This window comes from Ambystoma mexicanum, chromosome 3q (genome assembly GCF_040938575.1).
Source record: "Ambystoma mexicanum isolate Mex_15411 chromosome 3q, UKY_AmexF1_1, whole genome shotgun sequence".
NCBI classification, from domain to species: Eukaryota; Metazoa; Chordata; class Amphibia; order Caudata; family Ambystomatidae; genus Ambystoma; species Ambystoma mexicanum.
The window spans coordinates 221,109,397-221,134,044 of NC_090926.1; the positions used below are offsets into that span (position 1 = coordinate 221,109,397).

Genomic DNA, 24,648 nt, shown 5'->3' on the forward strand with positions numbered 1-24,648 from the left:
AGAAGCCAGGCACAATGAACATACCTGGCAGAGGCAAATACCACTTTCCACTCCATCGTATTTTAATGAGGAACTGCATTGATTCCCTCATGCTTCTCAACCCTATGCCAAGTAAAAGAGTTAATAAATACCTATGCCGTTCTACTAAAGGCGGGCATAACAATGTAAAATGGTTCAGTGTCTTATCAGCTTGTTTACAGAGTGGGCAACAAGCAGTATTATGAGCGGACCAATTTCGTGTTTACCAGGCAGTTTGCAGTAGACCCAGTCTAAAGCGGACATATAAAGAATGCTCATAAGGTGGGTGTATGCTATCCAGAAAGGGTTTACTACTCCCCATCGAACTTGGCAAGAGGAATACAGTGCCATTTTTCAGGCGCTGTCTTCGGGACTGCAGGATCCCAAAGGCATGCGTTTGGCGATAATCTTAAGCTCTGCCTTAAGAGAACGATGACGCTGATTGGGTTTTTCCCAAAAGTGTCTAAGGCCTAGCCTGAACAGCATCTTTATCACATGGAGGACCCAGCCCTCGCTTTTTGCACCTACCAGTTGTAAAAAAATCACTCGGGGCCTCTTTGTAGTGGGCCAGGCTCGGGGAATATCAAACTCTTACCCAATTCAGTGCTGGCTTGAGGGCAACTTAGTCAGCCGGAGGCAGTACTTGCAATTCTAGATTTGGCCATGCGGTTGAGGCATTCTTAGGCAGGAGCTGCCACTTCTTTAAGAAAATGTTCTCAACGGGGGACAACAGTTTTGTGCTTGCAACGCCCCATATCCCTACACCATAAATGGGTGCAGGTAAAGCTTCTTAATCAAATAATGCTAGGGATGGGAAACTGGACCACTACCGTGTCCTGAAAAATAGGACCGTATGGCCTCACTATACTTAGTTAGGTTTACCTTGGGTTTGAGGAGTTGGTTAGTCCACCCCCCACCTCATTGAATCTAATCCCTAGGTAGTCAAAAGGCCCCATTTGGTCCAGTGTATGGCCATCTGCCTCATGTTTTACCTGGAAAGGCTTCGAGAATGGGAGTTTAGACCATAACTGTGGTTTTAGAGCTGTTACGCTCAAGTCCAAGCTCCTTACATTTTGCTGAGATGTTAAAGGCCACTTTCAGCCCAGCTGGAGTAGTGGCGACAATGGAGATGCATGGCTTTGGAAGCTCATTGGTGAAACTCGAGACACAGGCACACTTGCTGGGCAAGGCGATAGAAGACTTGCATCTGTTTGGTAAGGCAGTGGACAAGGCTCTTGGAAAGTCCTAAAAAGTACACAACACACTACAAAGCTGAAATTCTAAATTAGATCATGGACAGAACATATCAGCAGAGGATATCCTCTGCTAATCGTCTGAATTTATTTTTCAGACCCATCCAGTCACATAGCCCACGAGCCTTCAGTAAATGCATTGTTCCCTAGTTCAGGGACACAACAAACATGTTTCGGAGGAGCACAGCGACAGCACAAATATGGTAGGGGCCAGACCCCTGAACTGGTGGCCTCGGCCACAAAATAACTCCACAGCAGTAGTGGTCCCCTCAAATGTTTCCCCAGTAGGGAGACACGTAGCATCTTACGCCCATGCATGGCAGGGGATAACATTGGACAAGTGGGTACTAAGCACAGTCAAGGAGGGATATTTTGTGGCGCTTCTATCTTAACCACACAATCCATGTCTGCAATAAAGAAAAATGCTGCACAATCCTCTTGCTCTACTCCAAGAAGCGAGAGAAGCACTCATCCTAAAAGAAGCAATCGAAATACCTCTGGACCACGTGCACAAGGGTATCTAATCTCAATACTTCCTTGTCCTTAAGAAGGACAACAAAGCAAAAAGGCTGGTATTAGACCTAGGGCCAGAAAACATATATGTCAAACCACAAAAATTCAGAATGAATACCCTCCAAGAGCTCATTCCACTGCTGAAAAGGCAAGCTTATATGATCTCATTGGTTATGAAAGATGCACACATTAATATTTAAATGTTCCCAGGTCATTCCAAATATCTCAAGACATTTTCTGTGTAAGGTGCTCCCTTTTGAAATTGCTTTGGCAACCGTTCATTAAAGTACTTGCAGTGGTGACAGCACACATGCTGCAAGGGCATCCCAGTGTACTGTGAGGATCTAGGAGTAAGAGACGGACACAAAGGTGTCATGTTGATTGGCAAAGACTTTTATTAATAACCAAAAAAAGTGGCGGGAATTGGATGAAAACCTAACTAGCCCCATCTCTAAAACGGGCTTCCCTGCCTCAGCCAAACTAGCTAATGAAACTGCCTGTGTCAGAATGTCCAAAGTAAAGTTTGCCATCCTGTGTCCAAATCCTAACCTATCCCTCACAAGCTAAATATTGGTTGCATAGCAACCAGCGTAGGTCAGGCTTTTAAAGCCTTTTGAGGGTGACCGGAAGCGGAAGCCGGCCTCACAAGACAAAGGCTCCCTGACTAAGGCCCCCATGTCTGTGCCTGTCGGGCCTTAAAAGGGCTGGAAGGCGCCCATTTTACAGCACTACCCCTCTTCTACCACATTAGACTGCGATAGTCTGTTACCCATTCTGACACTGGCCGCTAGCTGATCAGACTCCCTTGCAACATATCATGCTTTGGACAAAAACCTGACGCGGTAAGCGGTGAATACCCCGGCTATCCTCATTGTGCCATATTTTCATGTTCAGAGTCATACTCTCACGTGATACGAATGATTTTGAGCTTAATACTGCATTGTGTCCAGATATGGCTATACTTGTAACTGCTATCGTCAATTCAACTACTCAACTGTCTTTTGCCATGTGTTGTGCCCGACAACCTAATCAGCCACATACCTATCTATACCACTGACGTTAACTGCTAACTCGTTAATTGTTAATATAGTGGCCAAATGTGAAACCCAATCTTGGTCTAACGCTGCTGCCAATCGTACTGTGATAACTAAATTGTACTGCGTAAGCTTAGCCACGTAGGGCGCCCCCTCAAGAATAGTCTCCAGGACGTTTTAACACTTGAGCAATTGTGTTAACTACAATATATTCCACCGTGGGATTTATATTGTGCTATTGGAGGGGAGTTCGTTCCTGGCTACCAGCACTGACTACAGCTACCAGAATTCCCTGAGGCCAAAATTGGAACTAATAAGCAACACCTGAACAGACTGCCTCCCTGAAGATTGTAAGAGGCATGGAAGCGCTTGGAGCAGAAGACCAACTGAACTGCAGAAGGTACACAAAGCTGGGAACTAGAGTGTGCGCCTCACCCCCTCTTTTTTATAAATACAATATATTGATGCCCAAATGTATTGCATAACAAAATATAAGGTGTACCACCAATATTGACTGTCAGCACTTCTGAGTTCGCCCTATTCAGCCCACTATGACACCTAGCAGCAATATTTAGCAGTGTTATTCAGCTGTGATAGTTTAGCTGTGATATTTAGCCCACTGTGACATTTAGCTGTGATATTTAAACACTGCGATATCTAGTAGTGATACTGAGCTGTGTTACTGGGTTAGCACATCCCCACCCTTATGGCCTCCCTAAGTAGAGTCACACTCACCATGGCCACTATCCTCCCTCTGTTCCATTCAATTGCACCTACAAACTTTCTACCCCCCTTCATCCCACAGACATCACACAAAGCCGCCACTACTGCCTATTGCATTAATAATACTGGCACCCCCAGCATCCCCTTAAGCCCTGCGGAATGGATCCAACATTTCGCCTCACACCCACTCCACTGATATCCTGCCCAGAAATGAGAGACCTAGGATCTTGCCTCTTAAACTGCAAGACCCTTACCAGGCCTACTGGTTGTCATTCCTCAACCAAAACCACTTCTACTCTGCCCACCACCCTCCTGGCTGAGACGACGAAGCCTAATGAACTCCAGCCCATCGCTACCTATATCCCAGCATATGCGAGCGCCTCACATAGCCTATCATCAAAGGAGCCCTCATCAATGAATGCTCGCTGGTTGCACACGCACTCGATATTGCTGATCTAATCTCCACTAACTGCATAGACTTTCTCGCCATCACTGAAACCTGACTGCACCAGGCAGCAGGCCCTGCCCTCTCTCTAGCGCTCCCTGAGGCTTACACCATCATCAAGACAGATAGAGACAAGACACAGGCAAAGGAGGGGGGAGTAGCCAAAACCCACCTCGGCTTTAGAGCCGTTTCTCATGTGTGCCTCCCCTCGGCAGAACTCATTTCAGCTAAACTCCCTCTCTCAACAACCAGAACGATCCTACTGCATCTAATCTACTTACCCCCGGGGTCCATCTCCTCCTTTGAGGAAGACATTACAGACCTTCTAACTCAAAATACCAAACCAGGCTCTCAAATTATCCTGCTTGGGGACTTCAATTTGGGCTTGCATGACCCTAGCGACACGAACGCCACTTCTGTGTAAAATTCTATATCCCAGTTGGGCTTTAAACAACGTATCCTCGGGCCCACGCACAACAAGGGCAGAACGTTGGACGACTGGCTGGCAGATCTCAATTGCTCTACCACAATCCTCCAGAATGAACCCACCGTATGGTCAGACCATCATTGCATCACCTTCTCCATTCAGGAGAATGCATCCCCTAATCCCAGTTCTAGCATTGCTCCTCAAATTCTATCCAGAAATAACCAGAACATAACGCTTCAAAACCTACAATCTCTGCTCCATGCTATCCTGGATCCGCCAAACTACAACGGCCTAGACTCGGACAAATTGGTTGACCTATACAATGAAACCCTAGAACTAGCTTAAAACAACATCGCCTCATCAAACTAAAAAAAGCTAAACCGGCAGCCCATCTTAATAAATGGTTTATGACTGAATTAAAAACCCTCCAAGATCAAAAGAGCTGCCGAAGCCATATGGAGAAAGCACCTACCACTCCCAACAAGGCAGTGTTCACTTCTGCTGCTGCCTCCTATAAAACTGCTTTCCTCAACACCAAAAAAGAGACGTACAATAACAGAATCCTAAATGCAAAATCTGGTACCAAGGAGCTCTTCAGCATTCTGAGGGAACTGGAGACTCCAGCTCCACCAACAGAAGCATGCGCGAAGGCTGTGGATTGGTGTACCAAAATTCAGAAGGCTTTATCTGATAAAGTGACAATGTTACAAACTAAAATAGAGACAAAAAAAACAGTCTGGCCAATAGCTCTAACACTAACATCCTGCTGGACCCTCACCCCCACACCCCTCCTGCCCTCCCTTCTCCTCAGTCACAGCGAAAGAAGTGGAAAATATTATTCTAGGCTTAAAACTGTCAAGATGCCAGGGAGATATTTGTCCTGCCCCAGTCATTAAGGAAGGTGCCAAAGACTTGACCCCTTTCATTGCCGCTGTGATTAACTCTTCGTTCAATGCCAGTTCGGCCCCCAACAACCTCAGGTAGGCTTGGGTTCTGCCCCTCCTAAAAAAACGAACTTAGACCCCAACATTCCTACCAATTATAGGTCCATAATACTGGACAGAACATCTAACCACAGCCTCTGCCTTCTCCACAAACGCCTCAATTTGGATCCGATAATTTATTTCTAACCGAACTACCAAGGTCTTCGCACCATCAGCTTCAGTTGCCCCAGTCCCCATCTACTGCGGAGTACCACAGGGTTCATGCGTCTCCCTGATGCTCTACAACATCTTCACAAAGCTCTTCTTTGATCGTCTTGATAACATGGGTGTCACATATACGAATTACGCGGATGACACCCAGATTCTCATTGCGCTGACTGGTTGCTATGAAAATGACTCCAAATTGATAAACAAAATCTACCTTGAAATTCAGACATGGATTGCGGCCCACAGCCTGTGTCTCAATGATTAAAAGACGGAGCTCCTGTTCACTGGATCCCAAGCTCGTCTAAACAGACGTGACCGTCTGTACACCTCCTTCAACATTGACGGGAACACCAAATAAAGTTGCAAAGGAGGCCAAAACATTAGTTAGGAGTATATCTAGACTCTACTCCCTCACTTAAACAAGTGAGCGCCACTGCCTCAACAACTGCCTATACCAATAAACTGATTAATGCTTGCAAATCATACCTGTCCCCCAACAGTTGCATCACGTTAGCCAGGGCACTACTCTTATCAAAGTTGGACTATTGTAATACATTTTTTTTCTTTCTTTTTTTTTTAAATGTATTTCTTATTTTTTAGGCTCCTCAGAATAGAATCTTAATAGACTACAAGTCCTACAGAATAACTCTCTGAGATCAGCTTTAAACATCCCCAGGTCTAACCATATATTGAGCATTAGACGGCATTCCCACTGGCCTTCGGTGCAAAATAGAATCTCCCTCTGCACGCTAGTTATCACTCACAAATGTCTAACTCCGCCCCTAAATATATCTCCGACAAATTCTCTAGAAACCAACCAGCCAGACCTACTAGATCTTTCTACTCCCATTGCCTCACTATCCCTAGGTACAAACTAAAAACGGCAGGAGGAGCCAGCTTCTCAGTCCTGGCCGCCAAATGCTGGAACTCTCCCCCCGTCACGATTAGAGCTGAACCTTCCTTCTGGTCTTTCAGCGCCAAAGTGAAGATCTGACTCTCTGACCAAAAACTCTAACAGGCCCTAGGCTCATCCACTATCCTCTTCTGCTATAACCATGCTCCATAACACATTTCACACTGTATTAACGTATTTATTGCACTGTTGACCAAACTGTAACCCCCAGCGACAATTCTATGCTCTTACATGTATTAATTTGCAAACCGACTAACCTGTAACCTATGGTCGACAAGCACTGCTGTCCAAAGTATTCTAAATGTATGCATCTGTAACTATGTCACAAGCTCAAGCGCCCATTTATCTCAGGGTTCGGTGTGCAGTCCAAATAATAAAACTAAACTAATGTGTAAGGGTAAATATCTTTTGACTGCAGACCTACAGCGTGACCTTGTAGATCAAACCTTAATGTTCCAAAAGTTCCACAAGACTCAAGGGGTTGATTCCCTTTTCCCAGAGTCTTTCCAGCATATGAAAACCAATGAATGTTCCACAAGATTCAAGGGCATGGCTCCAGTGCTCCAGATAAGATTTTGAGGTGGGAGTATTTTACTCTCTATGTTTAAACTTTGAGAGTAAATGTGATTTTAAGAGAGTAAAAATGACTTTTCTCCTTCGCAAGCGAGTAAAATGTATGCGACATCTAGTCGACATGTGAAAAAACTGTATGGAAATCATTACTATGCGGCAGCTTTCTGCATTGTGACAGAATACACCTTTCATTATTTCTGGCCATTTGATCTCTCAGTATATATTTAACTGTTGAAATCACAAAAATCTAGCTAATTATATAGTAAAGCATACATGAATTTGTATTGTGGGTTTTGAGATTCGATAGCAAAATTATCATTTAATGGTTAATGACCGTCCTAATTTCCTGGGGCTATTACTACCTAATGGTATGCCAGTGTTATGGTACAACAGTGCAGAGAGGCAAGAACTCTATGCTAAATTCTATATCTAATCTAGTGGTCAAATGTTGGCAAAGCACTGTACATAGAACATATTTATCACAATTGCCACCAAACCAAAGTCTGTACTCCTTTATCGACCTCGAAAGGATGAAAGTCTGAGTTGGACTTGCCGGGATTCGAACCCGCAACCCACAGATCACACAGATTGCAGCAACGAGTGCTCAACTGGCTGAGCTATCTTATTGGCTAACATCCTTCAGAGGTTGGTTAACTGAGTATCGACTGAGGTATAATGATCACAGTACCTAGATGTATGAACCATTTATGAAGCGCTGCATAAAGTTAAATACCTATCAAGATTATCACAGGGACATGTTTTGCTTAGTTTCTGTTTCAATTAGCAATGTAACTTTAATTTGTTGTTGAACAGCGCTTGCACTTAGAGAGTCAGGTTTTGGATGTTTTATTTGTAGTCTTGAAGATTTGAGAGGCTATAACACTTGTGATCAGTGTAATGACAATTACTCACCCTTGAGCGAAAACACTGCTGCCACTGACCATTTATAGCAATGTACCCCATTGACTGCAAGGTTGAATGGATGTAAACTAGACTGTGCATAGTCATCATTTTACACACTGTTTTTATAATTAGACTGTAAATTAAATTAGAAGTGTAAAAATGATCTGCCTCTGCATGATAATGCACACAGCACAGGAACTCTGAAAAATACAATTGTGCAATACTGTTTTGCTTTCACTGGAAAAAAAGCATAAATTGTTAAAAAAAAAAATTACAACTTATTTTTCCATTTTATTAATTATACAATCATAAAATTCTAGGAAAGCATGCACAGTACTTCTGACGCTGAATGGAAAGAAACCATTCCTTTGATCAGTGTGCAGATTATTTTGTTGAAAGGTTTCAGAGTTGGCTACATCCATGTAGATAAAAATCACAAGAAGCCTTCTGGTTTCTGTCAAGTAACCGGACTTTTGCACTACCCTCTGCTCTAAACCGGTGTGTAAATGTACCCAGGAAAATAATAAAGCCGGCATATTTACAAGATTTTCATTTGTAAAAAGGCCTTATCTGGAGCCCTGCGTGGCTCCTTTTCTCAGTACTCCCTCCTTGGTCTACTCTCCTGCCAAGTAGGGTACACAACCTTCTCTTTCACCCAGTCTTGGTTTACTCTCCTGCCAAGATCTCAGAGTGTTCCTTGAAAGTGCAAGCTTTGTATTTGTTGGTATTATGCTTTGGGGTACTCGTCCCCCATATGGGTGCCAGACCCCCTTCACTTGGTTAGCTTCCCAGATCTTTCTTCAAGCCACAGCCTTGGTTCACTCTCCTGCCAAGGGCCTTGAATCTCTCTTTCATGTGTAAAGTTTATATTACTGGTTGGGGGGGTATTTCCCCAGAATGGGTCCCAGACACCCTTAACTTGTATGTTCTTACAGTTCTCTTTATTTATATACTGTAGCCTTGGTATTCTCCTGCCAAGGTCTGTGGCTGTTGCTTAAATATGCAAAGTTTGTATTTCTTACTTTTCTGTGTTCATCTTCCCACCATGGGTCCCAGACCCCCTTCGTGTAATTATTCTGCCTCTTTGATGTCGCATACGTCTTGCCTCCAGCCTCCTACCACCTTTGGATCTCCCCAACCTTGGGATCAGCCACCCTTGTACCTGTAGGTCGTGGGCCGTCCCTCACTGGCACCCTCGCTGACCTTCTGTGTGCCTCTTCTGCTGTTCGGTGTCAGTCTCCCTGCACTCCTGCGGCTCCGGTTAAGGCAAGCATCTTTCCTTTCCTTCAGTCTGCATCCTGTGCTGCGAGTCTTCTGCAAGTGCTTTTCTCTCCGGGACAAGATGTTCTTCTCCCTTTGGCCGGCCTCCGCGTACCTGAAGCCTCTCGTGGTCTGTGCCGGGCACAGAACGAAGACTCCCATCTTGCAGTACCCTATCTGCCTTTGAATGACAGCGGACCAATCGGGACCTTGCAAAGGCTATAGCATGTACTGTTGTTCGTGTTAGTAATCATCATTACTTGCGGCCTCTTCCTTGTTCAAGTATTTATTACCTGGGATGTATAACTAACAACAATACATGGGATTTCAAATAATGTGGAGAAGGATGGCCTTTGAGGGACGGTGGAATGGGGAAAGGGATATTGTGTTCTCCCAAGCTGCTCACTGCTCTCAATGGGGTTCTCCCTCCCCGAAAAATCCTCCCGCTGAACACCATCTCCAAGGAGAATATCGGGTAGCGCCGTCATCGAAAGGGGCGCCTTCATGGAAAGGGGCTGCCCCATCTAAAGCAGTGATGAAACATTGACATTCGTCACAGTACCCTTATCTGGAAAACTGACTAATAACATGAGAGTGTGCAGAATAGCCCCCCCTCTACACACAAACAGTAAATCTCCTGGACAGTCTAAGGTTTTTCAATAATGAGAAAGTCAAGTCTTGTTTCAAACCAAAACAAAGAGGTTTTTGGTGTCATAATAAACACGTAAAAAGCAATGGCTTACCAATCTCAGAAGAGACTGGAGGCACTACAAGCTCAAATATTCCAAAAAGCCATGAGAAATGCAATGGGACTTCTGGGCAAGATGGTGTCTTGTGTTTTTATCGTGCCTCATGTTCGCCTCAACATGCACCCAATGCAGCGGTGGCTAGCTGAACAGTGACAGGCAAGTGAGATGATCTAGTGGTTGTCTCACAAAAGGTCATCTTGTAAAAGGCTGTAAGAGCTCTTCAATGGTGGGCTGAGTGGAACATGGTAAAAGGAAGAACCTTTGTTAACCTGCCATTAGAAGTAGCCATCAAAGCAAATGCATCACTGGCCATTTGGTGTGGGTGCATTGTCAACTCCTCACCTACTAGGAGAAGTGGTCAGCTCAACAAGCCAAACGGCAAACAAACTTGCTGCAGCTCCTAGCGATTAAAATGGCGCATTTCTATTTTCAAAATGTTCTTATGGGAAAAACTATCCTCATCAACACAGACAATACTAGCTATCTTTTATATCCACAAACTTAGCTGACCACACTCAATAGCGTTGTCTCTGCTCCCACAGTGTATTTGCCACGGATGTCTCCAAAGAAACATTCAAATGCAGGCACATCATGTTCCAGGGTAATCGGTTGTCTCGCCAACCGCTTAAGCATAGTCCTTGTAAAAGAATAGCAATGGGAACTCTGTACTGGTACACTCAAACTGATTTTTCCAACATGTTCAACCAACAGTGGAAAAACACAAAATGCCCAAGCTTCGCATCCAAGTTCTGTGACATGTTTTCGAATGTTGCCCCTTCCATAGGGTGAGCCCCCTCCTCAGGAGGTCTGATAGTTGAGTCCTCTGATAGTCACTTTGAGGTTGGTACGCAGCAGGAGGATCCCATGGGAAGAACCCCCCCCCCCCCATGAGACAGGGGCCGGCTATCTGAAGAGAATTCAGTATCTCCACCAATCACCTGACCCTAGACCCCTTTCCTAAATCCCTGAGAACAACCCCTTCCTTAATAGGATCATGGGTTCTTGTCGCCCTACTATTCCCCTAGAAAGTAGTGGTATGTGGAAGAATAGGAATTACTTAAGCGAAGAGCCCTTTCCCAGTACACTGACGAAGGAGGACTCCGACTTACAAGGGAACCACAAGATCAGTACTGCAAGGAGGGAAAAGTGTGGAAGCGTACATTTTACCTATGGGAACCACATTGACCAGTCTAGTGGTTGCTGACTTCCTTTTGGTCCAACAGTAGTATAAATAAAGGGAATCCAGGAAGTGTTGTCAAACCCTGTTAGGGAGAATTCTCATAAATGTGCTAATTCCCTTCATCATAGAGACCCCCAGAAACTTTGCTGGATTTTGAGGACTTGATTATTTACCTGGAGTGAGTGTGAGCCTTTTTTTCCCCACTCTCTCATGTATTTTGATGTGTGTTTTGCTCTTGTGTTCTTTGATTATGGGTTTTTTGGAGAACTCCATAGGCATCATCTTTTCATGTGTGTCACAAAGCACCCTCAGTGCCGTGACACTGGAAAGCCTTTTAGGCTGTCCCAAGGTTTAACATGTGCTCTGGGATAAACTACTGTTTCCCAGAGTAAGTAAAGTTAAATTGACTTTACTAGTCTTTTTTTTTTTTTTTTAAATTCCTAGACACAGCACACACTATCTTCCTATAGAGTGTTACAGGGGTTACCTAGTATCCCCTGTGTCTAGAAACTCATGTAGCAGTCCCCTGCTACCCTTTCCTCTCGAAATGGCTGGTGGCAGTGTTTTACAACGAACAACCATTATTTTTCCCGACCGCTAACACAGGTAGCTAAAAATCGCGGGAGCCATGTTTTTCAAGATGTCGCCTAAGCCCCCTTTATTTAAATGGGTCCCGGTCTTCTTTTTTTTCGCCATTTTATTTTGGAAAGGTCCTTCTAGTGTTATTCTCTGCACCCTCAGACCCTTTGTGTCTATGCATTTGGCGGGCTTGAGGACTGAAGTCTGCCTCTGGCGTCTGACTGTCTGGGGTGGGCAGAAAGTGAGGGAGGGGCCCGAAACTCCCGTGCTTTGTCTCCTAGGAAACCCAGTTGCACTCTGGCGTGATTGGCTGACTGTCTCTGCTGGGTGAGTGGCAGCTAGGCTGGAATGAAAGGGAGAAAACTGTTTAAAAGGCGAGTCTCTTGGCTTGGAAGGCAGGGTCGACCACTGGAACGAAAGAACCGAAGACGAGCTGGAAGAGGACGGCTGCTGCAACTACTGGACCGTTGGTTTGCCCGGTGGAGCCGTGCTGCAGATCCAAATCTCCAAGTTCACGTCGACATAGAAGCACCTTCAAGGACGACTTCTTCCTTCGAGTTGGTTGGACCAATCCATAAGCCACCTGGGCACCATTGTCAGAGCTGGTTAGGATTAACCAGGGAGAAGGACACAAGTTTGTGTGCTTGAAGAACAGCAACTAGAATCAAAGAATTGCCATTTTGCCAGCTTGGTGATCTGTCCCCGTGCAGTGCAGGAGTCCCCCCGACGTCCTCCCTCTTGTCCCTACGACTGAGGCTCAGGAACAAGGGAGCTTACATGCTTAGTAATCATTATTGTAGTATATTCTTTTGTGTGATAGTGGTGGTTTCCTTTTAGTGAATGCTTTATAGATGATTGTGTAATAAATTAAGAAGTGTTTTTACCAAGAAACCTTGAGTATAAGTGTTTATCTGAATACTTCTTATTGTGGGCCTTTGTGTAACACCCTTACAAGCTCACATTCCCTCTTGAGATAAGCCTGTGTGGTACAGACTTATACCAAAGGTTGGTTTTGCTTACTCCTGTAGTCCTAGTTGTGTGTAGTGGTCCCAGAGGGTACTGCATACAAACTTTGCCTAACAAACCCTCCCTCGAGGAGACAGGAAGATGGAAGATGTGCTGCCAGAGAAGGGCTTGTGGACCAGTTTGCCTATCCGGGAGACGGGAGAACCTTTGGGAGCTGACAAGTTGCCCAGTCCTCCCTGGAGGAAAACCAGAAGAGGAGATCCTCCCCGGAGGAGCCCGAAGCCAAGAGGTTGCCCAACTTGGTGGGAGAGAGCAGAGAAAACTGCTGCCCGAGACGCAGAATTGGCACTATGGGTTAGTAGAGACGGTCTGTAACCGGCAGGCGAGAGAAAGGTGTGGTGTAGTAGAGGCCAGGCCGAGGCAATGCACGAAACACTTACTCACTGCAGAGCCGCTGCAGAGGAAGCTGAAAGTGAGGGAGCAGAGAAGGCTACCCGGGACGTGAGAGCCCAGAGACAGCGTCTCATGTCGGTGTGCCTTCAGCAGACCGGCAAAGCGGAAGGAGAAGTGGGGGTGAGGCAGAAACATTCTACCTGAACACGTGGGTACGGAGAGGAACTCCAGATGCCCATTACCCAATGCTGCAGAGGCCCTGCAGTGTACCCTGAAGTAGAAAGAGAAGCGGCGCAGGGACCAAGGCAGAGCCGCCAACACCAGTCTTCCAATTACTGGAGGTCCAATGTACAGAAGAGGTACTAGGTTCATTGGGGAAACTCTGGGAAAATACTGCAACTGGGTATGCGACTCATACCAATACAGGGAGACCCTGAGAAAAAAGAGAGCAAAACATATGAAAGCAGTACTTGGCAGGGGAGTAAATCAAGTCTGTATGTGACACCACAGCATGGAAGTTCATCCAAGCTACTCTTCTTCGTCGCAGTGCCTGGTAGGAGGAATCCAGGTCTGCCAACCAGGGTCAGCGACCCATCACTGCTTGGAAGTGCATACGAGCTGCTCGACTTTATTGCAGTATCTGGTAAGAGGAAACCAGGTGTGCCAACCCGATTCAGGGACAGCACTGGGAGCACCTACTATGATGGCCATTGCACCATGATGGGCAGATAGACATGGTACTCGCACCTGCTTAACATGGCTCTGCGACCACCAGTCAAACTGCTCCCTCACGTAACCTGCGAACAGCAGCAAATAACTATCTGAACCCTCAGACAATCAACTTGGCAGCTTGGCTCCTGAGGTCATAGAGTTTGGTCATTTGCAACTATCCACTCAATGTATGGACATATTGAGGGAGGCAAGAAAGCCAAATACCTGTCATTTTTATTTCAATAAATGGATGCGGTTTGTGGTGTGGTGTACGTAAAAGTACATCAGCCCCATTAACTGTTTGCCATCAGACATTGCTACCAATCTGCTTAATTTACTTGAATCTGGTCTAGTGTACAATTCATGCAGGGTGCATTTGGCAGCATTGGCAGCATATACAATATCACAATAGAAGTTAACACTTGGTGCAAGGTTCCAGTTGTCCAGGCTTTCATGGAGGGTGTACACACTTATACCCACCTGTAGCACATCCAGTGCCTGTTGAGATGTTAATGCAGGCCTATGTAAACTAATGGGTTACTCATTTGAACCAATGCATAGCGCTCCCTTAAAGGAACTTTCATACAAGGTTGACTTTATCATTTCCGTCACCTCGATCAAATGAATGTTTGCTGCAGGGATTGACTGTCTGAAAACTGTCTGTCTCAATACACAAACATAAGGTGATATTAAGGACGCACCCTAGATTATTTTCAAAAGACATTTCCAAGTATCATTTCAATCTATCAATCGAATTACCAGCTTTCTTCCAAACCACACAACACAGGGGAGAAAGAGTACTGCATTCACTTCATCTCTGTTGGGCAGTCATGTATTACCTCAATAGAACCAAAAAATGAAGTAAAACTCATCAGCCCGTTATCACATTGGCAACAGGAAGGGAAGGTGATTTTTTTCATAAAGTCAATTATTGGAGGATCAGTCGTTTGGTGTATACAACTGTGTTACACATTATCAAGAAAATGCCTTCCTTTTATCCATATTGCACACACAACACACTCTTTCATTGCTAAAGTACCACTAGAAGCAATTTGTAAATGGCTACATGAAGTCCTGTTTACACTTTCACACAGCACTATTGTGTAGACACACAGGCAAGAAAAGATTCCCCAGTTGGCAAGCCATTTAAAAACATTTATTTGCAACTGATCCTTCAGCTCACGCACCACCTCCAACAGGTTCTGCTCACTAATCTGTGCAATGCACATGAATCTAAGCAAATTCAGAAACCTCAGAAGACCAACATTATTTACCAGGTATTAGTCTTTCTGTGGCTTGTACTTGCTTAGAAGCGCAATCCTTGCTCATCCTCCCCTCTTGAGAGTGAAGACACAGTGCAACGGGTGGAAAAGGGATGGGGTGGGTCATGCTCAACATGCAATTATAGATGCGATTCAGTGTTTGAATCTGACCAGATCATTTGCATGCCAAATTTGGTGAACTCTCATGGAAAGGTAAAAAGTGAGTCCATGTATGCATACTTTTCAAAAACTATAATCATTCTGGTTTTATCTCTTGTATTACAGTTACTGCAATATTCCAAAGCCTTCCCCTACATTGTGTAACTGATCAATCTGTTCACTGTCTGGTTCGTCTTTAAATGTATCCATGATTTGGCTCACACTTATCTTTGGTTTCTTGTTCCCTTGTAAACCCTATAACCCACTTTGGTCTGCACACCATTTTCATTGGTATTTCTCTGCACCCTTCTTGACAGACTTGAGTTGTTAACCGATCTTGCTTCTTCTACCTTCTCATTGCAACTCTCTCCCTTTGCATGCTCTCCTTGCCCAGTTTGACTTCCTGCTGTCTGTGGTTGAAATAAGATTTGTGAACAACTGCTTACTTGTAGCCTGCCTATCGTCAAAATGATTCTGCTTTTTGAACATATTTGTTTGACACTTTCAAAGCTCTTAGTTTAAATGTGCTATATATTTAAAATATACTCCTATGTATTCAGAAGTACAATGGAATTCTGCATGGCGACGGCTGAATCTTTTGGTTAAGTTCATGGATGACCACTGCAAAATTCATTGATATTTTGGTTCTGCCTCTATTTTGAGGTCTTCTGTATTGCTTAGTTAATTTTCATCCGTTCTTGTATACTGAACTTATCTTAGTCATTGTTATTGCTTCCTACCTTCTGCAGGTTTTTAACTTTGACCCCACAGTTGCTGTGAAACAGAGGAGTGCAGAGGACGTCCGTGCAGGCGAAGACATGACCAAGCTCTGCAACCACCGCAGGAAAATTGTGGCCATGGCGACGTTGTACAAAAGCATAGAGGACTCACCGCATACACTACAAAACCAACCGGGAGGTAATTTAGCTGACTGACGCTCTCACTGATTGTTAGTGCTACTTTGAGCCCAGGATCCATTAGAAAGCCACATAGTGTAATGTACGCTATTCCTTAATGTGCAATCCCTCATGTAATTGTATAGGCCAGCATACCTATGTCAGTAAAAATTAATTTTCCCTATTCAATGACACTTTAAAAATCAGAACTATTGACAGACAACAGTCATTTTAAATGCCCCCTGTGGACCTTATACAGGTTGTTTGTAGCATTCTAAAACCTGTTTTTTTTTATTGTATTTGCAGGATCATGCTGAATGTATAGAACCAGTGCACCCTTGAGGCACATCATTTATTTTCTGTTATGTTAATAGGCATTATCACTCATGTACTCTCTCAATGGCTCTCCCTAGAGCACTTACACTCACATTTCTCACATAAGACCTGAACATACCTTGCATATGGGCACTGAGCAGGATTTAAGGCATCTTCCGCTCTTAGAGCATAGAAATTCAATATGCAACATGTTACTACTTTTCAGCAAAGCGTGATATGAAAAGATATTTAACCAATCATAACCTTTATTCGGCTCAGAGCCATAAAAGAACAACACAGAAAATGATTTAATCACATAAAAAGATGCATAGGAATATATAAAAACATGGTTAAAACAGATGAGATCAAAATTTACATAAAATGCAGTTCCTCAAGTTCATCCAATTACAAGTTCGGGTTTGCCGTGATAATAATTGGGGGAGGGAAAGTTGAACGATAGTAAAATACTTGTAACCCCCAGAATTGGCCTCTATGTAATATGATAGTGTGGCAAAATCAGCTTCCACTTGGATAAAAGAATGGGGACAGAGGTATCTCTTATTGTGTTTTGGGCCTGACAAGCCCGGCACAATGTATGTATTTAACTTCTCTATAAACCCTTTCCAGATCGTCAGAGCTTTTACATAACTCCAGTGCCTGACTTACAGTGCGAGTACCCGAAGATCTTAAAAAGGGTTTAAGATACAGAGATATCAATCGTCTAGTTTTGTGGGGGAAAAACATGAAGCGGATTACAGTCTCTTCACAAACATCACATAAAGGACATCTTCTTCACAAATTCCCCTGTCCCCATGACTTGGTAAACTTTGCCCCATTCAAGGTGCCTAATATAAAGTTGATTCAAAATGCACGAGCACGGTGGTGGGCGTGGGGGCCGGGGATTTTAATCAAATCCATATATTTTTCAAAACCAAAGTCAGATTTTATTCTTACATAATGGGTGCCAGCTGTGGGTTCCTACAGGCTCCCACCATTCTCTCTGGAGAATTCATCATGTAATTTAGTTTGAATACTTTTGGACTTTGCTGGTTTAATCATCATAGGATGTAACCAAACTTCCTGCTCGTTAAGGTAACAAAGGCCCTTCCTAACTTGTGCCATCCATGGCAGGCTCATGGCTCCCTTAAGGCACAACCTATGTACCAAATCATCCCTGAGTTTTACAAGTTACTGAGTCTTCCATAGTCGTAGCCAGGACACAATAGGTTTTGATTCAGCAATCACACCTATGGGACATCTATCAATTTCAAGATGTAACCGAGCATTGGGTGTACCCTGGGGGAGCCATAAAAGGCTCTTGAGATGGTGATTTGTTTTTTTTACCACAGTCAATGGTTTTAAATCCCTGTACTCCCAAAGCTCTCTCCAAAAAGGGGAGCTAATGTGGCTTGTTTGCTGTATAAACCCAAAGCCTGTGAGATGACGCCTCTCCTGTGCCTATCGAAAAAGCTGTGGGTCCCTTCGTTTTTGTTTTGTCCGTGTTCAAGCTCTGCTTTAATTCCTCACATTTTCTCATAGGATAACAATGACACACTCAATCCTTGGGGCCTGGGGGTACTGGACAGAATCATTGTCGTCCGCGAAGAAAAGACCTGGGTATCTCCTATGGCCTAACTTTGGAGGGTCTTTGCCTTCAACAAGCTACAGTTCTATGACCCCCCTTTATTAATATACAAAACAAAAGTGGGCCCAAACACGTTCCTGCTTTACTTTTTGCGATGTCAAGCTGGTCAGTGACCTCTCCCCCCAGTCTGACTCTAATGACTGCCCTATTATCCCTAAAGAGCGATTGAATGGCAGTAATTAAACCACTAGGCATGCTCCGTTTAACCATAACTAGCCAATGGAGGCCCCTTGGTACACAGTCAAAAGCCATCCTGAGATGGACAAAAGTTGTGTACAATTTCATTTTCTGCAGGATGGTATATTTTTGGATAATAATAAAGAGACAAACGCTGGTCCACTGTGCCCTTTCCTCTCTGGAAGCCTGCCTGGAGCGTGCTTATAATTTCATTGTCAGTTACCCAAGTCTGAATGTGCCCTAAAATCACCTTTGCAAAGATCTTGCCTGAGCTATCTAGCAATGATAATGGGTGGTAATTTTCCAGGCACTTCTTCCTTCCCTTTTTAAAAATTGGGACGATTTCTGCTAGCCACGATGAGTCAGGATCAGAATTGGTCTCAACACACGCTTTAAAGAGCTTCCAGAAGGTCGGAGCACAAATAGATTGTTCCTCTTTCTAAATATCAGTTGGCACTTTGTCAGGACCTGCTGCCTTCCCTGCCTTCTGTGACTTGATGGAAATTTCCAAATTGTTTATGCTAAATGTGAACCCGCTCTCATCGTCCTGGAGGGGCACACCAACATCGTTCATTATATTGATCTCCCCATCTCTGCTATATAAAGCAGATACACATTCTAACCATTCTCCAGCAGTCATAGTGCACTGACTGTCTACATGCTCCTTTACTTCGGCACTTGACACCAGTTTCCAAAATGTAATATAGTCCCTGATGCCCAGGGCAGAAGCAAGGGCCTCCCACTTAGACTTGAGAAATTATTCTTTTTTTCAGCTTAGTAATTCCCTCGCACTCGGCACATTCCAGGCGCAGTAAAGATCTATCAACAAAGTGTCCCTGAGTCAATAGTCCTACCATTCTTCTTTGCTGATGCACACTCTTGGACATACCATTCAACCTTAGCCAGGGCTTGGTGTTTTACTTGGCGTCTAGTATATGCAGCAAAAGGGAGTATTTCTTCAGCCACTTTTCCAAATTGATCAATTACCCCTTTACCATCCATTCCATTTGAACACACCTTCTCAAGGTGCAGTAGAATGGCCTCATAAAGATATGGTCTAAAATCAGACTGGTCCAATTTTGCACATTTGATTCCCCTTCAACCATGGCCATAAACTGCTAAGGCTTGATTTGATCTTGTTTTCCCTTGACTCCCAGTTGTTACACACACAAAAAGATATGCACATTTCTGATGCCTGTTAATCTGCTTAGAATCACATGCTGTGCATATGGTCTGACATCCAGTGGTAACCGTAGAGTATTGCATCTCTTCTTTCGCGGACCGAAAGGGGACGTTGGTATAGGCGTGTCTATAACACTATCCCTATCGTGACGTGTAGTGTACCCAAAATCCTGCACGTGCCGAGGTCCCTCAGATTTTTTTTTTCCGCCCAGATAGCTGGCCGCCCTATAGCGGAGCTCTTACATAAGAGACATTGGGCCTCATTACGAGTCCGGCGGTAACTGCCGGAAAAACCGGCAGGTTACCGCCGGAACCGTATTACCATTCCTCCTTCGTGATTCCGGAATCACCGGGGCATTACGACCCCGGTGACCTCGGAATTCCGGAGGCGGAATTCTTTAAGTCCCCATTCCCATGGAGATCCATAGGACTCCATGGGGATGGGGACAATGGAAACACTGGTTCCGTTTATGACGGAGCCGTTGTTTCCATGTCCGCCTGCAGGCGGGTGGTGTAAATCCCACCAGGTCAGACATGGTGGGAGTGACACCTCCTGCCTGCAGGACTCTTAATCAGCCGGTCCGGAAACAACAGTGGCAGTGGTTTTACCGCCACCGTCCTTTCCGGACCGGCAGGGTCGTAATGAGGCCCATTGTTTATCTTAAACCGACTTGTCGGTTATTCCCCCTTTAAGTCACTTCGACGGCAGGAACAACTTCGACGAAGACTGCAGGGGATTTGTCTACGGCAGTGGATTTCGGCGCCTAAGATCCAGCGGCTGAAGCATCCAAGTGGCCGGGCTCTCTGGCTGGCATTCACAGTAGGGAGAGTGGGGTTGGGGTGGCCATATCTTCGTTATGTCTTTCCTCTTTCCCCCTCTTTGCCCTCTAGGTCTGGTCATCTTTGTAGGGTCAGGTACCCGTGGAAGGACGAGCACAGAATGTGTAATTCTTGTCTCCCCTTAGATCACGCCAAGAAGCGATGTGCGGCTTGTAAACTTCTTCGGCCCAAGACCCTTAAGGAGCGCTGTGTAAAGCAGTGGGCCGCGTACGGTATGTCGCGGGCAGACCCCTCTTCCCCCACCGCCACACCCGCCGAAAGTGACAGGGGCACCGCCGATGACCAAACATCTGTTGCGGATGTTATAGACCTCGAGGGGGACACTTATAGGTCTGCCACGCCCATCCCCGACCCTTCAAGGCCTGACGCTTCAGGGATCAACACCCGACCACAGAGGCGTACAAAGAACACATCACACTAAACACACAACCCCTCCACCTATTTCGACAGGTACGTCGAAAAAGGTGAAAGCGCCAGCAGGGCCGTCGTGAGTTAGTGAATTCCTCTGATCATTCAGGTCAGCAGCCTTCCCTGCATCCGCAGCAGCGTTTTGCGACTGGGCATTCCAAAACAAACAAGGGCGCTACCCCTAAATCAGGATTACATGTCGAAGCGCAGACTACCAACCAAGGGGTCAGCGTTGCAGCAAAGCCAGGGGTAGAGGCCCCAACCCTAGAGGAGCCGCAGCCTCTGGTCAGAAATGGCCATCAGATCCAGGTCCCCTCCCATGTCACCCCGGTTGAGGGGGTGCTTAACATCTTTCCTCACGGCATGGGAGGGGGTAACTTCAGACCAGTGTGTCATAAAGACGGTCGCCCACGGGTACTGTGTGGAATTCGCCCGACCTCCACAATTCAGACCACCGCGCTCACCGGACCATCTGGAGATCCTGAATCAAGAGGTGGAAGCGCTGCTGGGAAAGGACGCCATAAAAGCCGTCCCTATTCTTCAGGTAAACAAGGGTATATATTCAGTGTACTTCCTTGTACCCAAAAAGGACCTCACTATACGCCCTGTTCTAGACCTGCGCCCAGCGAACCAGTTCCTAAAACCTCTAAATGTTCGCATTGGTAACACTACCGGAGGTGATCTCACTGTTGAAACAGGGGGACTACATGGCAACATTGGAAATGAAAGATGCATACTTTCATATTTCAATGTTGCCAGCGCACAGGAAATATCTAAGGTTCATAATAGAGGACAGGCATTATCAATTCATGGTGCTCCCCTTCGACGCCAAGGGTGTTTACAAAGGTACTGGCAGTAGCAGCAGCACACCTGCGCAGACTATCCGTCCCGGTTTACCCTTACCTCGCGACTGGCTCATAACAGGGGGCTTGTACGACACATGTTTTTTGAACACCCAAAAGACCGTAGACCTTCTGTTCAGTCTGGGTTTCTCTATCAACTAGAAAAAATCCAGTCTAGTCCCCAGTCAAATGAAACAATTTCTGGGAGCTCTAATCCGGACGAAAGACTGCCTCTTCTTCCCCTCCAACGAGAGGGTTCAGAACATGCTTTTTCAGATCCCTCAATATGTAGCCAGTCGGGAGGTGACGGTGCGCAAAGCCATGCGTATGCTAGAAATGATGGCGTCATGCATATACTTGGTTCCCCACGTGCGGGTGCGCATGCGCCCCATGCAAGAGTGGCTCAACAGCCAGTGGTGTCAGGCCAGCGAACAATGGGAAGATCTGGTAGTTGTCTCACCAGCCCTCGTTCTCTCTCTCTCTGCAGTGGTGGTCAAGGGATAACCTCTTGAAGGGGAAAACCTTCACCATCCCTGCAGTGGAAGCCACTCTCACGACAGATGCATCTCTCACAGGGTGGGGGGGGGGGGGGAGCTCACCTGCTTCAGCAGACAGCGCCTGGAGTGTGGTCCCCACAAGTAGCATCCAACCATATAAATTTACTGGAGCTATTAGCAGTGTTCAAGGCATTAAAGGCCTTTTAGATGCAATTACAAGGGAAGACAGTGCTGTTTCTAACAGACAGCACTACAGCCATGTATTACCTGAACAAACAGGGGGGCACTCACTCTCCAGGGCTATCCAAGCTGTGCCAAAACATTTGAATATGGGCTCTCAAACAGAAGATTTTTGTGTTGTCCCAACATGTTCCAGGGAAACTCAATCTTCTGGCAGACCTGCTCAGCAGAGATTTTCAGAGGGGAAGAAGCTGGATGCCATGGGACGACAGGTCATCTTGTCGGCGGCGACGCCGATTAAATCGGCCAATGCCCTCGCGATCGTGGCACGCTACGACAGGGAGCTGTGGTTGAAGATTGCTCCCTTGCTGGGCTTCCTCCCAGAGGACAAGAGGGCTGAGGCCCTGGAAATCCTACAGGAAGGCAAAGTGGCATCGGACCACGCCATTATGGTGGCCACGGACATCGCCGGCACCAGCTTTTGTCAGATGGGCAACAGCGTTTGCCTTTGCCGGCGCGGTTGGCTCAAGGCGACCGACTTCCGCCAGGACGTACACACCAGGGTTCTGGACATGCCCTTCGACGGGAACAACCTGTTCGGCAAGACAGTGGAGGAGTCACTACAGGCATAAAGGCGGACACCGAGGGTGTACTTCAACAATGACGGCTGTCCTTGCGGAACTCCGGAAGCAAGCAAGGTGCCTCCCAAAGTATTCGGCGGCGGTTCCTCGTCGTACCGCCAAGCGGCCTGCTCCTCGTTGCAGGAGGCCTACAGAGGAGGCGGCAAGACAGGAGGATCCCGTCGTCGCCAAGGAGGTCAAGGCGGCAAGGCCACGACGAAACAGGTTTGAACCGGATGTGGCGTCAGAACCCCCACCTGAGCACCCCGGTGGGAGGCCGGCTGGTGAGATTCGTCAGCGTGTGAGAGTCCATCTCAACTGGCCGTTGGGTGCTGGATGCCCTGGCCCGCAGGCACACCATGGAATTTCAAGAGGTGTACCCGTATTCCACCCGTGGCCAGGAAGGAAAATCACATCCCTCAACTGCTGCTGGAGGTACGGGCGATGCTAAGAAATGGAGCTATCGAACTCCTCCCAAGGAGGCTCTGGGGCTCCGGAGTGTACTCGCGACACTTCCTCGTCCGGAAGAAGACCGGCGGTTGGCAACCCATCCTGGACCTTCGTCGTCTAAACAAGTAAATCAAGTCCCAGACGTGCCAGATGGTCACCCTCCAGCACGTGTTGGGACAGCTGGAGGAAGGCGACTTCCTATCGTCGCTGGATTTGGAGGATGCCTACTTCCACATGCCCATTCTAAAAGGACATTGAAAATTCCTGTGATTTGTGTTCCAAGGGCGACACTATCAGTTCAAGTCCCTTCACTTTGGATTGAAGTCGGCGCCCAGGGTGTTCACTAAGTGCCGAGCACCAGTGGCGGCGCGGCTGCGCCTGCAGGGGATCCACGTCTACCCCTACCTGGACGATTGGCTCATCCGAGCAAAGTCAACAGGACTTCACACAATGAAGACCGTCCAACTGCTCACGGACCTGGGATTCTCGATCAACTTCGCGAAATCCCACTTGGTACCGCCGCAAGTCGCCCTGTTCCTAGGAGCCAGGCTTTACACAGTGGTGCGATTGGCTTCGCCGTCGGAGGAAAGGACGAAGGCCATCCTGGGCAAAGTACAACGGCTGTTGACCATGAACGTGGCCAGAGTGAGGACCATCAAGTCCCTATTCGGCATGATGTCCTCGTGCACCTATGCAGACTGCGGATGCGACCTCTGCAGGAGTTCCTCGACACCCGTTGCATTCATCTGGCGGGCAGCTTCGAAGACAGGATCTCACTCAACGAGACTTTCCGCCAAGCGATCCGGTGGTGGGGCACCCGCGCGCATCTGGCTGCGGGTATGGTCTTCCAGACCCCAGCACATCAGGAAACAGTGACGAAGGACGCCTCCCTGGAGGGATGAGGAGCGCATACCGGAGATCTCCACGCAAGAAGGCTTTGGCTCTCGGAGGAGAGGTCACTACACATCAATGTCCTGGAGCTCCAAGCTGTGTTCTGGGCCCTAAGGTCGTTCCATCCGTCCCTCAAGGGCAAGGTGGTAAGGGTCTTCACCGACATCACCATCACAATGTTCTACATCCGGAACCTGGGGAGCACCAGATCCCCAGCACTATCCAAGGAAGCGCAGGGCCTGTGGCACTGGCCCGTTGCCCAAGGGATGTTTCTGGTACCCTTCCATCTGGCAGGAATCAAGAACCCCATTGCCGACTCACTCAGCAGGGAGCTGCGCTCGTGCCACGAGTGGGAGCTGTGGCAGGATCAAGTAGATCTCCTATTCCCGACGATGGGGCATTCCCCAGATCGACCTATTAGCGACGGTGACGAACGCCAAGTGCGGGAGGTTTGCCAGCAGGTTTCCCCAGCCGGGGAGCATGGGCGATGCCT

At 46.5% G+C, this 24,648-nt stretch overlaps 1 protein-coding gene across 1 annotated transcript in view; it reads left to right on the forward strand.

Moving 5' to 3' along the window:
- The window catches only part of MBD6 (methyl-CpG binding domain protein 6), a 489,030-nt gene that overhangs the window by 217,743 nt on the left and 246,639 nt on the right, over positions 1–24,648 (forward strand). Inside the window, exon 6 of the mRNA XM_069653591.1 lies at positions 15,962–16,130. Coding sequence (XP_069509692.1) covers positions 15,962–16,130 — 169 coding nt within the window. The remainder of the gene's footprint in view (positions 1–15,961; positions 16,131–24,648) is intronic.